The following is a 15,162-nucleotide window of genomic DNA, read 5'->3' as shown; positions in this document are numbered from 1 at the left end:
ATAGTTTCAGTATTCAACCCACATAATGCTGTATTAATAGTTACAGTATTCAACCCACATAATGCTGTATTAATAGTTTTAGTTTTAGTATTCAACCCACATAATGCTGTATTAATAGTTACAGTATTCAACCCACATAATGCTGTATTAATAGTTACAGTATTCAACCCACATAATGCTGTATTAATAGTTTTAGTTTTAGTATTCAACCCACATAATGCTGTATTAATAGTTACAGTATTCAACCCACATAATGCTGTATTAATAGTTTTAGTGACAGTATTCAACCCACATAACGCTGTATTAATAGTTTTAGTTACAGTATTCAACCCACATAATGCTGTATTAATAGTTTTAGTTACAGTATTCAACCCACATAATGCTGTATTAATAGTTTTAGTTACAGTATTTAACCCACATAATGCTGTATTAATAGTTTCAGTATTCAACCCACATAATGCTGTATTAATAGTTTCAGTATTCAACCCACATAATGCTGTATTAATAGTTACAGTATTCAACCCACATAATGCTGTATTAATAGTTACAGTATTCAACCCACATAACGCTGTATTAATAGTTTTAGTTACAGTATTCAACCCACATAATGCTGTATTAATAGTTTTAGTTACAGTATTCAACCCACATAATGCTGTATTAATAGTTTTAGTTACAGTATTCAACCCACATAATGCTGTATTAATAGTTTTAGTTACAGTATTTAACCCACATAATGCTGTATTAATAGTTTGTTACAGTATTCAACCCACATAATGCTGTATTAATAGTTTCAGTATTCAACCCACATAATGCTGTATTAATAGTTACAGTATTCAACCCACATAATGCTGTATTAATAGTTACAGTATTCAACCCACATAACGCTGTATTAATAGTTTTAGTTACAGTATTCAACCCACATAATGCTGTATTAATAGTTTCAGTATTCAACCCACATAATGCTGTATTAATAGTTTCAGTATTCAACCCACATAATGCTGTATTAATAGTTACAGTATTCAACCCACATAATGCTGTATTAATAGTTTTAGTTTTAGTATTCAACCCACATAATGCTGTATTAATAGTTACAGTATTCAACCCACATAATGCTGTATTAATAGTTACAGTATTCAACCCACATAATGCTGTATTAATAGTTTTAGTTTTAGTATTCAACCCACATAATGCTGTATTAATAGTTACAGTATTCAACCCACATAATGCTGTATTAATAGTTTTAGTGACAGTATTCAACCCACATAACGCTGTATTAATAGTTTTAGTTACAGTATTCAACCCACATAATGCTGTATTAATAGTTTTAGTTACAGTATTCAACCCACATAATGCTGTATTAATAGTTTTAGTTACAGTATTTAACCCACATAATGCTGTATTAATAGTTTCAGTATTCAACCCACATAATGCTGTATTAATAGTTTCAGTATTCAACCCACATAATGCTGTATTAATAGTTACAGTATTCAACCCACATAATGCTGTATTAATAGTTACAGTATTCAACCCACATAACGCTGTATTAATAGTTTTAGTTACAGTATTCAACCCACATAATGCTGTATTAATAGTTTCAGTATTCAACCCACATAATGCTGTATTAATAGTTTCAGTATTCAACCCACATAATGCTGTATTAATAGTTACAGTATTCAACCCACATAATGCTGTATTAATAGTTTTAGTTTTAGTATTCAACCCACATAATGCTGTATTAATAGTTACAGTATTCAACCCACATAATGCTGTATTAATAGTTACAGTATTCAACCCACATAATGCTGTATTAATAGTTTTAGTGACAGTATTCAACCCACATAACGCTGTATTAATAGTTTTAGTGACAGTATTCAACCCACATAACGCTGTATTAATAGTTTTAGTTACAGTATTCAACCCACATAATGCTGTATTAATAGTTACAGTATTCAACCCACATAATGCTGTATTAATAGTTTTAGTGACAGTATTCAACCCACATAATGCTGTATTAATAGTTACAGTATTCAACCCACATAATGCTGTATTAATAGTTTTAGTTACAGTATTCAACCCACATAATGCTGTATTAATAGTTACAGTATTCAACCCACATAATGCTGTATTAATAGTTTTAGTTACAGTATTCAACCCACATAATGCTGTATTAATAGTTTTAGTTACAGTATTCAACCCACATAATGCTGTATTAATAGTTACAGTATTCAACCCACATAATGCTGTATTAATAGTTACAGTATTCAACCCACATAATGCTGTATTAATAGTTACAGTATTCAACCCACATAATGCTGTATTAATAGTTACAGTATTCAACCCACATAATGCTGTATTAATAGTTTTAGTTACAGTATTCAACCCACATAATGCTGTATTAATAGTTTTAGTTACAGTATTCAACCCACATAATGCTGTATTAATAGTTTTAGTTACAGTATTCAACCCACATAATGCTGTATTAATAGTTACAGTATTCAACCCACATAATGCTGTATTAATAGTTTTAGTTACAGTATTCAACCCACATAATGCTGTATTAATAGTTTTAGTTACAGTATTCAACCCACATAATGCTGTATTAATAGTTACAGTATTCAACCCACATAATGCTGTATTAATAGTTTCAGTATTCAACCCACATAATGCTGTATTAATAGTTTTAGTTACAGTATTCAACCCACATAATGCTGTATTAATAGTTTTAGTTACAGTATTCAACCCACATAATGCTGTATTAATAGTTACAGTATTCAACCCACATAATGCTGTATTAATAGTTTTAGTTACAGTATTCAACCCACATAATGCTGTATTAATAGTTTTAGTTACAGTATTCAACCCACATAATGCTGTATTAATAGTTACAGTATTCAACCCACATAATGCTGTATTAATAGTTACAGTATTCAACCCACATAATGCTGTATTAATAGTTTTAGTTACAGTATTCAACCCACATAATGCTGTATTAATAGTTACAGTATTCAACCCACATAATGCTGTATTAATAGTTACAGTATTCAACCCACATAATGCTGTATTAATAGTTTTAGTTACAGTATTCAACCCACATAATGCTGTATTAATAGTTTTAGTTACAGTATTCAACCCACATAATGCTGTATTAATAGTTACTGTATTCAACCCACATAATGCTGTATTAATAGTTTTAGTTACAGTATTCAACCCACATAATGCTGTATTAATAGTTTTAGTTACAGTATTCAACCCACATAATGCTGTATTAATAGTTACAGTATTCAACCCACATAATGCTGTATTAATAGTTTTAGTTACAGTATTCAACTCGTCTCAGCACTAGTGTGTCTGGACCCACCTTTCTTCTTCTTCCGTGGTGTTTTGACCTGTTTTTTCTCTTTGACGGTTCTCTTCTTCTTCTGCTTCTTCCCTCCTTTAACCAGCCGGTTCCTACTGGACGGCTCAGTAGAGATGTGGACCTCCTCAAACCTCAACCCTGCTGGGACCTCCTGCTCAGAGGACAGGGGCCCGGGGAACTTTGAGCCTTCAGGGGACAAAGAGATTAACACACACACACAGTACCAGTCAAAAGTTTGAATACAACTACTAATTCAAAGGTTTTTCTTTATTTTTTACTATTTTCTACATTGTGGAATAATAGTGAAGACAGCCACGCATCAACATCCCCTACGCGTCCCCATACCCCCACGCGTCCCCATACCCCCACGCGTCCCCATACCCCCACGCATCCACACACCCCCACGCATCCACACACCCCCACGCATCCACACACCCCCACGCATCCACACACCCCCACGCATCCACACACCCCCACGCATCCACACACCCCCACGCATCCACACACCCCCACGCATCCACACACCCCCACGCATCCACACACCCCCACGCATCCACATCATCAAGTACCCTACGCATCCACACAACCATTCTCTCCCACCCGCCTACACATATTCCCCATCCCATTCATATACACACCAACACTAGGCCTGGGCAGTATACCATACATTTACCGTATACTGGGGTACTTGGGAAAAGTTAAGTCTCTCTCTCTCACACCACTGTTGTACTGGGCCGTTATGTGTCTGTTTGTGGCCCGTCTGTTAACTTGCACCATTCCTGTCATTCTCCTTCGACCTCTCATCAACGAGCTGTTTTCTCCCACAGGACTGCAGCTGACTGGTTGTTTTCTGTTTGTCACATCATTCCCAGTAAACCCTAGACACTGTGGTGTGTGAAAAGCCCAGGAGGGCAGACGTTTCTGAGGTACTGGATCCGGAGCGTCTGGCACCGACGATCAAACCTCATAGTAGTCACTTGTTTTGCCCATTTTAACGTTCAATCAGACAGTAACTGAATGCCTTGATGCCTGTCTGCCTGCCTTATATAACAAGCTACAGCCACGTGACTGAAGGTCTACAGGAGCGATCCATTCACGTGACTGAAGGTCTATAGGAGCGATCCATTCACGTGAATGAAGGTCTATAGGAGCGATCCATTCACGTGAATGAAGGTCTACAGGAGCGATCCATCCACGTGACTGAAGGTCTACAGGAGCGATCCATTCACGTGAATGAAGGTCTACAGGAGCGATCCATCCACGTGACTGAAGGTCTACAGGAGCGATCCATTCACGTGAATGAAGGTCTACAGGAGCGATCCATCCACGTGACTGAAGGTCTACAGGAGCGATCCATCCACGTGACTGAAGGTCTATAGGAGCGATCCATTCACGTGAATGAAGGTCTACAGGAGCGATCCATTCACGTGAATGGGGCGGTGTACCTAATAAACTGACCGGTGAGTGTGTATAGATGTAAACACAGACAGGAGTGTGTAACTCACCTATATCCATGGCCAGATGTTTGGTCAGTAGACTATTCAGCCTCACTGTGTTACTGGACTCGTACTGGTTGTTGCTCTAGAACACACAATATACGTCTTACAATTCTAGAGCTCTGAAAGGCTTACAATTCTAGAACGCTGAAAGGCTTACAATTCTAGAACGCTGAAAGGCGTACAATTCTAGAGCGCTGAAAGGCTTACAATTCTAGAGCGCTGAAAGGCGTACAATTCTAGAACGCTGAAAGGCGTACAATTCTAGAACGCTGAAAGGCGTACAATTCTAGAACGCTGAAAGGCTTACAATTCTAGAACGCTGAAAGGCGTACAATTCTAGAGCGCTGAAAGGCGTACAATTCTAGAACGCTGAAAGGCGTACAATTCTAGAGCGCTGAAAGGCTTCCAATTCTAGAGCGCTGAAAGGCTTCCAATTCTAGAGCGCTGAAAGGCGTACAATTCTAGAGCGCTGAAAGGCGTACAATTCTAGAACGCTGAAAGGCTTCCAATTCTAGAGCGCTGAAAGTTGAGAATTTATATTTCTATAGACAACATAACAATAACGGTTTATTTGTGTGTATACGGGTGTTTTAGTGTGTGTATTAGCGTGATTGTGTTTTAGTGCGTGTGTATGTGTCTGTTTTAGTGTGTGTGTGTGTGTGTGTGTGTGTGTGTGTGTGTGTGTGTGTGTGTGTGTGTGTGTATATAGAAATATATATATATATATATATATATACACGGGTGTTTTAGTGTGTGTGTGTGTGTGTTTTACCCTCTTGGTTCTCATCAGATGACAGGTCCATATCAGTTGCATTTTAATGTGTGTTTTACCTTCTTGGTTCTCATCAGATGACAGGTCCATATCAGTTGTGTTTTAATGTGTGTTTTACCTTCTTGGTTCTCATCAGATGACAGGTCCATATCAGTTGTGTTTTAATGTGTGTTTTACCTTCTTGGTTCTCATCAGATGACAGGTCCATATCAGTTGCGTTTTAATGTGTGTTTTACCTTCTTGGTTCTCATCAGATGACGGGTCCATATCAGTTGCGTTTTAATGTGTGTTTTACCTTCTTGGTTCTCATCAGATGACAGGTCCATATCAGTTGCATTTTAATGTGTGTTTTACCTTCTTGGTTCTCATCAGATGACAGGTCCATATCAGTTGCGTTTTAATGTGTGTTTTACCTTCTTGGTTCTCATCAGATGACAGGTCCATATCCAGTTGCGTTTGAGGTGTCCGAAGAAGTCAGAGTCCAGACCTCCTGCACCTTTACTGTCTCCTGGTATTACTGCTGTATAACACACCTCCCTGCTGCCCCTACACACACACACACACAGGTTACACACACACACAGGTTACACACACAGGTTACACACACACACACAGGTTACACACACACACACAGGTTACACACACACACACACACACAGGTTACACACACAGGTTACACACACAGGTTACACACACAGGTTACACACACACACACACACACAGGTTACACACACACACACAGGTTACACACACACACACAGGTTACACACACAGGTTACACACACAGGTTACACACACACACACACACAGGTTACACACACACACACAGGTTACACACACACACACAGGTTACACACACAGGTTACACACACACACACAGGTTACACACACACACGTCTCTCTCCCCCTTACTTGAGCATGTGATCCAGGTGACGGAACTTGTGGCGGTCTGTATCCACGGGAACCCTGACTGGCTCCTCCTGGGATTTGGAGGCAGAGCTTCTCTTCGGCCGCTCCTTCCTGATCACACCTGGGAGAGAAAGAGAGAGAGAGCAAGAGAGAGACGGAAAGAGTGACAGAGACAGATGAGAGAGCAAGAGAGAGAAATGTTGAGAGACGGAGAGAGAGACAGAAATGTAGAGACGGAGAGCGAGCGAGGGAGAGAGGGAGGGCAAGACGGCGTGAGTAGCCTGTGCATGCAGGCAGATCGTCGATAGTGATCGTTTTTGCGTGTCTGCGTGTTTTAGTGTGCGTGGCCTACCTAGTGGTGTGTTGAGGCAGACACACATCAGGTCAAACCAGTAGTTGTCTACGTCTGTCAGGGTGTTCAGTGTGTATCTGCGTCTCTCAAACACCCTCGTCTCCAACACCAGGTTATAGTGGGGCTCACACATAGTAGTGTCTACTATCATACAGTTACGTTTCACATACAGGTACACCTAGAGAGAGAGAGAGGAGAGAGAGGAGAGAGAGACAGAAAGAGAGAGGAGAGAGGAGATAGAGAGAGGAGATAGAGAGAGGAGATAGAGAGAGGAGATAGAGAGAGGAGAGAGAGGGGAGAGAGGGGGGAGAGAGGAGAGAGGGAGGGGAGAGAGGGGAGAGAGACAGAAAGAGAGAGGAGAGAGGAGATAGAGGAGAGAGGGGAGAGAGGGGGGAGAGGGGAGAGAGAGGAGAGGGAGGGAGAGACCGAGACAGAAGCACATTGTAAATAGAGATAGCTAATTAGCCCAACACCTTGTCAAAATCAAATAGTTAAAACAAAGAATACATGAACAATGTACAGTTCTTCACAAAGTCATTCACACCCCTTGACTTTCTCCACATGTTGTTGTGTTACAGACTGATGGGTGAAAAAAATATTAAAAAAGAAGCAGACATAGAATGATGTCATCATTCCCTTTTGAGTTTTACTTTGGTGAAGTAATTCAATACTCTTTGGATGGTGCATCAATACGCCCAAATTATTGTTTAATGGAAACCCTTTCAAAGAGCCTATTCAAATTAAATACACATTTTTATTGGTCACATGAGCCGAATACAACAGGTGTAAACTTAACAGTGAAACGCCTTACGAGCCCCTAACCAACAACGCTGAGTTAAAGAGTGAAACGCCTTACGAGCCCCTAACCAACAACGCTGAGTTAAAAAAGAGTCAAACGCCTTACGAGCCCCTAACCAACAACGCTGAGTTAAAAAAAGAGTCAAACGCCTTACGAGCCCCTAACCAACAACGCTGAGTTAAAAAAGAGTGAAACGCCTCACGAGCCCCTAACCAACAACGCTGAGTTAAAAAAGAGTGAAACGCCTTGCGAGCCCCTAACCAACAACGCTGAGTTAAAAAAAAGAGTGAAACGCCTTACGAGCCCCTAACCAACAACGCTGAGTTAAAGAGTGAAACGCCTTACGAGCCCCTAACCAACAACGCTGAGTTAACTTCTTGAGAATACAGGGGGTGCTGTTTTCGCATTAGCATAATTTCCTCTACAGATTAAACTGCCTCTTATTCAATTATTGCTGTTACTATATGCATATAATTAATACCATTGGATAGAAAACAAGCTATGGTTTCTAAAACCGTTTCAATTTTGTCTCTGAGTGAAACATAAGTCATTTGACAGCACTTTCCCTGAGCAAGAAGAAGATTGCAAGATGTGTATGCTCGCTTCAACGCTCTGCCTATATATGGTCACGCCACCTATGACCCGAAACACACTTCATTCGTCTTCCTCTGGGTGTCAGGAAGACGTCAGAGGAGAAATTTTTTGTTTATCTTGTACTGACGTGAAATAAGACCTATTTCTTTAGCGTGACCGACAACTTCCGGTTCTCTGAAACGCGCGTTTTAGAGGTGCAATTGTCTTTTGTTATGCTGCCGTTACGGATGAAAACTATCTCCGTCTCGAAGTTTGTTTGATACATGTGACCATATCATCTTAATGTATGTTTTTTCAATATAGTTTAATCAGATTATTTGAATTTTTTCGGGAGTTTTGCCGTGTTCCGTTCTGTGAGTTTTTTAACTTTGGACAGAACCGTGCTAGTCGACCAGTACCTATGCTAAATGAAGAGGGAAAGTTGCCATTGTGAATGGATTGAACGACTCATCAGGACTAAGGACACCTTTATCAACATTCTGATGAAAGATCAGCAATAGTAAGACCCAATTTACGATGTTATTTCATATATCTGTCGTGCATGTGAACTGGTCGGGCGCGCCCAGCTGGTTCTGGCTGGCGTGGCTATGCTAATTTAGCGCTACATTTTGTTTTCGCTATAAAACATTTAATAAATCTGAAATATTGTTTGGATTCACCAGATGTTGGGCTTTCAATATCTGTACGCTGTGTATTTTTTCTGAAATGTTTTAAGACAAGTAATTAGTTATATGACGTTGGTCTCTGTAATTGTTCTGGCTGCATCAGCACTATATCAGATTGCAGCTGCAATGTAGAACTGTGATTTATACCTGAAAAATGCACATTTAAAAAAAAAAACTATGCTATACCATAAATATGTTATCAGACTGTCATCTTATGAATTTGTTTGTTGGTTAGTGGCTATATATATTTTCATTTAGTCGAATTAGTGATAGCTACTGACGCAGGAAAAAACTGTTGGAGTAAAAAAATGGTGTCTTTTGCTAACGTGTTTAGCTAATAGATTTACATATTGTGTCTTCCCTGTAAAACATTTAAAAAATCTGAAATGGTGGCTTTATTCACAAGATCTGTGTCTTTCATTGGGTGTCTTGGACTTGTGATTTAATGATATTTAGATGCTACTATTTAATTGTGACGCTATGCTAACGATGCTAATCAGTGTGGGGGGGGGGTGGGGGGTGCTCCCGAATCCGGGTTAGGTACTCGGTAGAGGTTAAAAAAGAGTCAAACGCCTTAAAAAGGTTTAAAAAGTTAAAAAGGAAGACATACTTACTATTTCCTTTTTTTATTTAGCAACAAAAACACCAAAAGGAAAAAGGAACAGATATGTGAGAATGGTGTTCATTGACTACAGCTCAGCATTCAACACCATAGTGCCCTCAAAGCTCATCACTAAGCTAAGGACCCTGGGACTAAACACCTCCCTCTGCAACTGGATCCTGGACTTCTTGACAGGCCGCCCCCAGGTGGTAAGGGTAGGTAACAACACATCCGCCAAGCTGATCCTCAACAAGGGGGCCCCTCAGGGGTGCGTGCGCAGTCCCCTCCTGTACTCCCTGTTCACTCATAACTGCACGTCCAGGCACAACTCCAACACCATCATTAAGTTTGCTGATGACAACAGTGGTAGGCCTGATCTCCCTATAGGCTGTCTCGTCATTTTCGGTGGAGGTCAGAGACCTGACCGCGTGGTGCCAGGACAACAACCTCTCCCTCAACGTGATCAAGACAAAGGAGATGATTATGGACCACAGGAAAAGCAGGACCGAGCACGCCCCCATTCTCATCGACGGGGCTGTAGTGGAGCTTCAAGTTCCTTGGTGTCCACATCACCAACAAACTAACATGGTCCAAGCACACCAAGGCAGTCGTGAAGAGGGCATGACAAAACCTATTCCCCCTTAGGAGACTGAAAAGATTTGGCATGGGTCCTCAGATCCTCAAATGGTTATACAGCTGCACCATCGAGAGCACTCTGACTGGTTGCATCACTGCCTGGTAAGGCAACTGCTCGGACTCCGACCGCAAGGCACTACAGAGGGTAGTGCGTACGGCCCAGTACATCACCGGGGCCAAGCTTCCTGCTATTCAGGACCTCTATACCAGGCGGTGTCAGAGGAAGGCCCTAAAAATTGTCAAAGATTCCAGCCACCCTAGTCCTAGACTATTCTCTCTGCTACCGCACAGCAAGCGGTACCAGAGTGCCAAGTCTAGATCCAAGAGGCTTCTAAACAGCTTCTACACCCAAGCCGTAAGACTCCTGACCATCTAATCAAATGGCTACCCAGACTATTTGCACCCTCCCCCCTACACTGCTGCTACTCTGTTATTATCTATGCATACATAGTCACTTTAATAACTCTACCTACATGTACATATTACCTCAATTACCGCGACACCGGTGGCCCCATTGACTCTGTACCGGTACATCCTGTATACAGCCCCGCTATTGTTATTTTACTGCTGCTCCTTAATGACTTGTTATTTTTATCTCTTACTTTTTTTGTTGTATTTTCTCAAAACGGCACTGTTGGTTAAGGGCTTGTAAGTAAGCATTTCACTGCAAGGTTTACACCTGTTGTATTCGGCAGTTCACTGCAAGGTTTACACCTGTTGTATTCTGCATTTCACTGCAAGGTTTACACCTGTTGTATTCGGCATTTCACTGCAAGGTTTACACCTGTTGTATTCGGCATTTCACTGCAAGGTTTACACCTGTTGTATTCAGCATTTCACTGCAAGGTTTACACCTGTTGTATTCGGCATTTCACTGCAAGGTTTACACCTGTGGTATTCGGCATTTCACTGTAAGGTCTACTACACCTGTTGTATTCGGCATTTCACTGCAAGGTTTACACCTGTTGTATTCGGCATTTCACTGCAAGGTTTACACCTGTTGTATTCGGCATTTCACTGCAAGGTTTACACCTGTTGTATTCAGCATTTCACTGGAAGGTTTACACCTGTTGTATTCAGCATTTCACTGCAAGGTCTACTACACTGGTTGTATTCAGTATTTCACTGTAAGGTTTACTACACCTGTTGTATTCAGTATTCAGCATTTCACTGTAAGGTCTACTACACCTGTTGTATTCGGTGCATGTGACAAATACAATTTGATTTGAAATGTGTGCACTCGTTATAACTTCAGCTTTCAGCACAAAGTGATTTGTCTAAGAGGACGTAGTCTTGTTAAAATTCTAGAAAATCATTTAGTATTTTGTTCATGTTGTGAGCTCCGAATCTGGATGAGAATATCACAACATGATGAAACCGGTTGGACTCGCTAGACGGGTCACCTTTCATCTGCCGTCACACCCTTGGCTGGGTTAACTTGTACAGAGGAAATCTATTCTTTATCTGGATAGAACAGAAAACGTGATGTCACTTCCTATGCAAATCTTAGTTCTGAGACCTGACACTTCAAGCTCTGCTGAGTGTGGAAGCAGAGACGAGACAGACAAGGCTTTCTGACATTATAAAAGCACAGTACCCTACGGCGTTCACACAGCGCTTTGCACACCTAAAGATCCGTCTGGAACCGGTCCACAACCGCTCAAAGTACCCCATATAGTGGACTTGACATGTGTAATTGATGTATTTGTGTTAGAAGATATACCTGGTCTTTGTCTTGGAACTTCTCCACCGGGCCAAACTGCAGCAGACCCATGTAAATCAGACGCTGCATGCTGTCATGGAAACTAAAGATGTACTTCCTGGATGATAGATAGAAACAAGAAATATATCATCAGCATTTCCTGTTATGGCTTCTTCTGATTGGACGATGCAAAGAGGGTCTTTACATGACAGTTTGTAATTGGGCGACAGAAATAAATGAACAAATCAGACACGTCACACCCTTTGTGGGTATTTAACAAGTGTGTGTGTGTCACCTTTTGTGGGTATTTAACCTGTTTGGGATAGGGGGCAGCATTTTCACTTTTGCATGAAATGCGTGCCCAGAGTAAACTGCCTCCTACTCTGTCCCAGATGCTAATATATGCATATTATTAGTAGTACTGAATAAAAAAAACACTCTGAAGTTTCAACAACTGTTTGAATGATGCCTGTGAGTATAACAGAACTCATATGGTAGGCAAAAACCTGAGAAAAAATCCAACCAGGAAGTGGCAAATCTGAGTTTTGTAGTTTTTCAAAGCTTGGCCTACCGAATACACAGTGTCTATGGGGTTAAGTTGCACTTCCTAAGACTTCCACTAGATGTCAACTGTCTTTAGAAACTTGTTTCAGGCTTCTGCTATAAGGGAGGAGGGAATGGGAGCTGAATGAGTCATGGGTCTGGCAGAGTGTCTCAGGCTCGTGACGCCCGACAGAGTTAGCTTTCCTTCCAGTGCTTTGCTACAGACAATGGGATTCTCCGGTTGGAACATTATTGATGATTTATGTTAAAAACATCCTAAAGATTGATTCCATACAACGTTTGATATGTTTCTATGACCTCTAACGGAACTTTTCGAGTTTTTGTCTGGACGTAGTGCTCATGAAGATGGTTTACAGGGTTGAACACGCTAACAACTAGTGGCTATTTGGACATAAATGATGGACTTTATGGAACTTTATGGAACAAATCAGTCATTTATTGTCGAACTAGGATTCCTGGGAGTGCATTCTGATGAAGATCATCAAAGATAAGTGAATATTTATAATGTTATTTCTAACTTCTGTTGACTCCAACATGGCGGATACTTCTTTGGCTGGATTGGGCTCTGAGCGCCGTACTCAGATTGTGCTTTTTCCGTAAAGTTTTTTTGAAATCTGACACAGCGGTTGCATTAAGGAGAAGTCTATCTTTAATTCTGTGAATAACACTTGTATCTTCTATCAATGTTTATTATGAGGATTTCTGGGATTTCTGCAAAATCACCGGATGTTTTGGAATCAAAACATTACTGCATGTAACGCGCCAATGTAAACTGAGATTTTTGGATATAAATATGCACATTATCGAACAAAACATACATGTATTGTGTAACATGTCCTATGAGTGTCATCTGATGAAGATGATCAAAGGTTAGTGATTAATTTGATCTATATTTCTGCTTTTTGTGACTCCTCTCTTTGGCTGGAAAAATGGCTGTGGTTTTTTTGACTTGGCTCTGAACTAACATAATCATGTTGTGCTTTCGCTGAAAAGCCTTTTTGAAATCGCACACAATGGTAGATTAACAAGAAGTTTCTTTCAATTGCTGTATTGGACTTGTTAATGTGTGAAAGTTACACATTTAAAAAAATATATATTTTTGAATTTCCCGCGCTGCCTTTTCAGCGGAACGTTGTCGAGGGGTTCTGCTAGCGGAACAAGTGTGTGTGTCACCGTTTGTGCAGTAGTTGGGTCTTCATCCTAGAAGGCAGGAACCTGATGAGGTAGTGCTGCTTCACTGGGTCGTTCAGATACTCCTCCAAACCATCCACCTAACAGAGAGAGAGAGAGAGAGAGAGAGAGAGAGAGAGAGACAGACAGAGAGAGAGAGAGACAGAGAGACAAAGACGTACACACAGACAGAGAGAGAGAAACACACACAGACAGAGAGAGAGAAACACACACAGACAGAGAGAGAAAGAAACACACACAGACAGAGAGAAACAAAGATTAAGTAAGAGGTCTCTCACTACTGTTTGAAAAATGTGTGTGTGTACTGTGCAGCCGGTGTGTGTGAGAGAGTGTGTGTGTGTGTACTGTGCAGCCGGTGTGTGTGTGAGAGAGTGTGTGTGTGTGTACTGTGCAGCCGGTGTGTGTGTGAGAGAGTGTGTGTGTGTGTACTGTGCAGCCGGTGTGTGTGTGAGAGAGTGTGTGTGTGTGTGTACTGTGCAGCCGGTGTGTGTGTGAGAGAGTGTGTGTGTGTGTGTACTGTGCAACCGGTGTGTGTGTGTACTGTGCAGCCGGTGTGTGTGTGTGTGTGAGAGTGTGTGTGTGTGTGTACTGTGCAGCCGGTGTGTGTGTGTACTGTGCAGCCGGTGTGTGTGTGTACTGTGCAGCCGGTGTGTGTGTGTGTGAGAGAGTGTGTGTACCTTGAAGGATGTCTGTATAATCTGAATGTAGATGGAGAGAGGCAGACAGAGCACAACATCAGAGGTCAGGGCCCAGCCTGGACCAAAATCTCTGTGGACCGGAGCAGGGGGGATATACCTCCTCCAAGACAACTCATCTACATAGACTAGAGAGAGGGAGGGGGGGGGGAGAGGGGGGAGGGGGGAAGAGGGAGGAGAGAGAGAGGGAGGGGGGGAGAGAGATGAGAAATGGGGGAGAGGGAGGAGAGAGCGAGAGAGGGGGGAGAGGGAGGAGAGAGCGAGAGGGGGGGAGGGAGGAGAGAGGGGGGGGAGAGGGAAGAGTGAGTGAGAGGGGGGGAGAGGGAGGAGAGAGCAAGAGAGGGAGGAGAGGGGGGGAGAGAGCGAAAGTAAGCACATATAAGACTAAGTGCCATTTCATCCAAACCCCAACAGTACACCACACAGAGAAGCTTCAACTTTGGATTTGAGATGAAATGTTTTATACGAGGCGACAGAAATGTCTCCTTTTATTTGAGGGTATTTTCATCCATACCCGTTTTACTGTTCAGAACCTAAAGCAGTGTATCTAGTCCCCCCATTTAAAGAGCCCTGGGTATTAAGGACGCATTACCTTACTGTATTACATTTAGTTAAAATATTTACTCTTTGGTCCCATATTCCTAGTGGGCAATGATTATATCAGGCTTGTGACTCGACTTGCTGGATGTCTTTGCAGTTTGTTTTGGTTGTGTTTTGGATGAATGGTAATGAACATATTGTGTCATTTTGGAATCACTTTTACTGTAAACAAGAACAGAACATGTTTCTGAACACTTCTACGTGAATGCGGGATGCTGCCGTGAA

General features: G+C 41.4%; 1 protein-coding gene across 1 annotated transcript in view; it reads right to left on the bottom strand.

Moving 5' to 3' along the window:
- Positions 1-15,162, bottom strand: part of LOC129839621 (general transcription factor 3C polypeptide 1-like) — an 88,968-nt gene that overhangs the window by 71,872 nt on the left and 1,934 nt on the right. Inside the window, exons 2-9 of the mRNA XM_055907149.1 lie at positions 14,320-14,465; positions 13,625-13,722; positions 11,909-12,005; positions 6,891-7,068; positions 6,542-6,659; positions 6,043-6,175; positions 4,864-4,939; positions 3,359-3,544 (exon numbers count right to left, since the gene is read on the bottom strand). Coding sequence (XP_055763124.1) covers positions 3,359-3,544; positions 4,864-4,939; positions 6,043-6,175; positions 6,542-6,659; positions 6,891-7,068; positions 11,909-12,005; positions 13,625-13,722; positions 14,320-14,465 — 1,032 coding nt within the window. The remainder of the gene's footprint in view (positions 1-3,358; positions 3,545-4,863; positions 4,940-6,042; positions 6,176-6,541; positions 6,660-6,890; positions 7,069-11,908; positions 12,006-13,624; positions 13,723-14,319; positions 14,466-15,162) is intronic.

The sequence above is a fragment of the Salvelinus fontinalis genome, chromosome 40 (genome assembly GCF_029448725.1).
Source record: "Salvelinus fontinalis isolate EN_2023a chromosome 40, ASM2944872v1, whole genome shotgun sequence".
Classification (NCBI taxonomy): Eukaryota; Metazoa; Chordata; class Actinopteri; order Salmoniformes; family Salmonidae; genus Salvelinus; species Salvelinus fontinalis.
The sequence above is the reverse complement of the archived record's forward strand: the minus strand, read 5'-3'. Positions and strand labels throughout refer to the sequence as shown.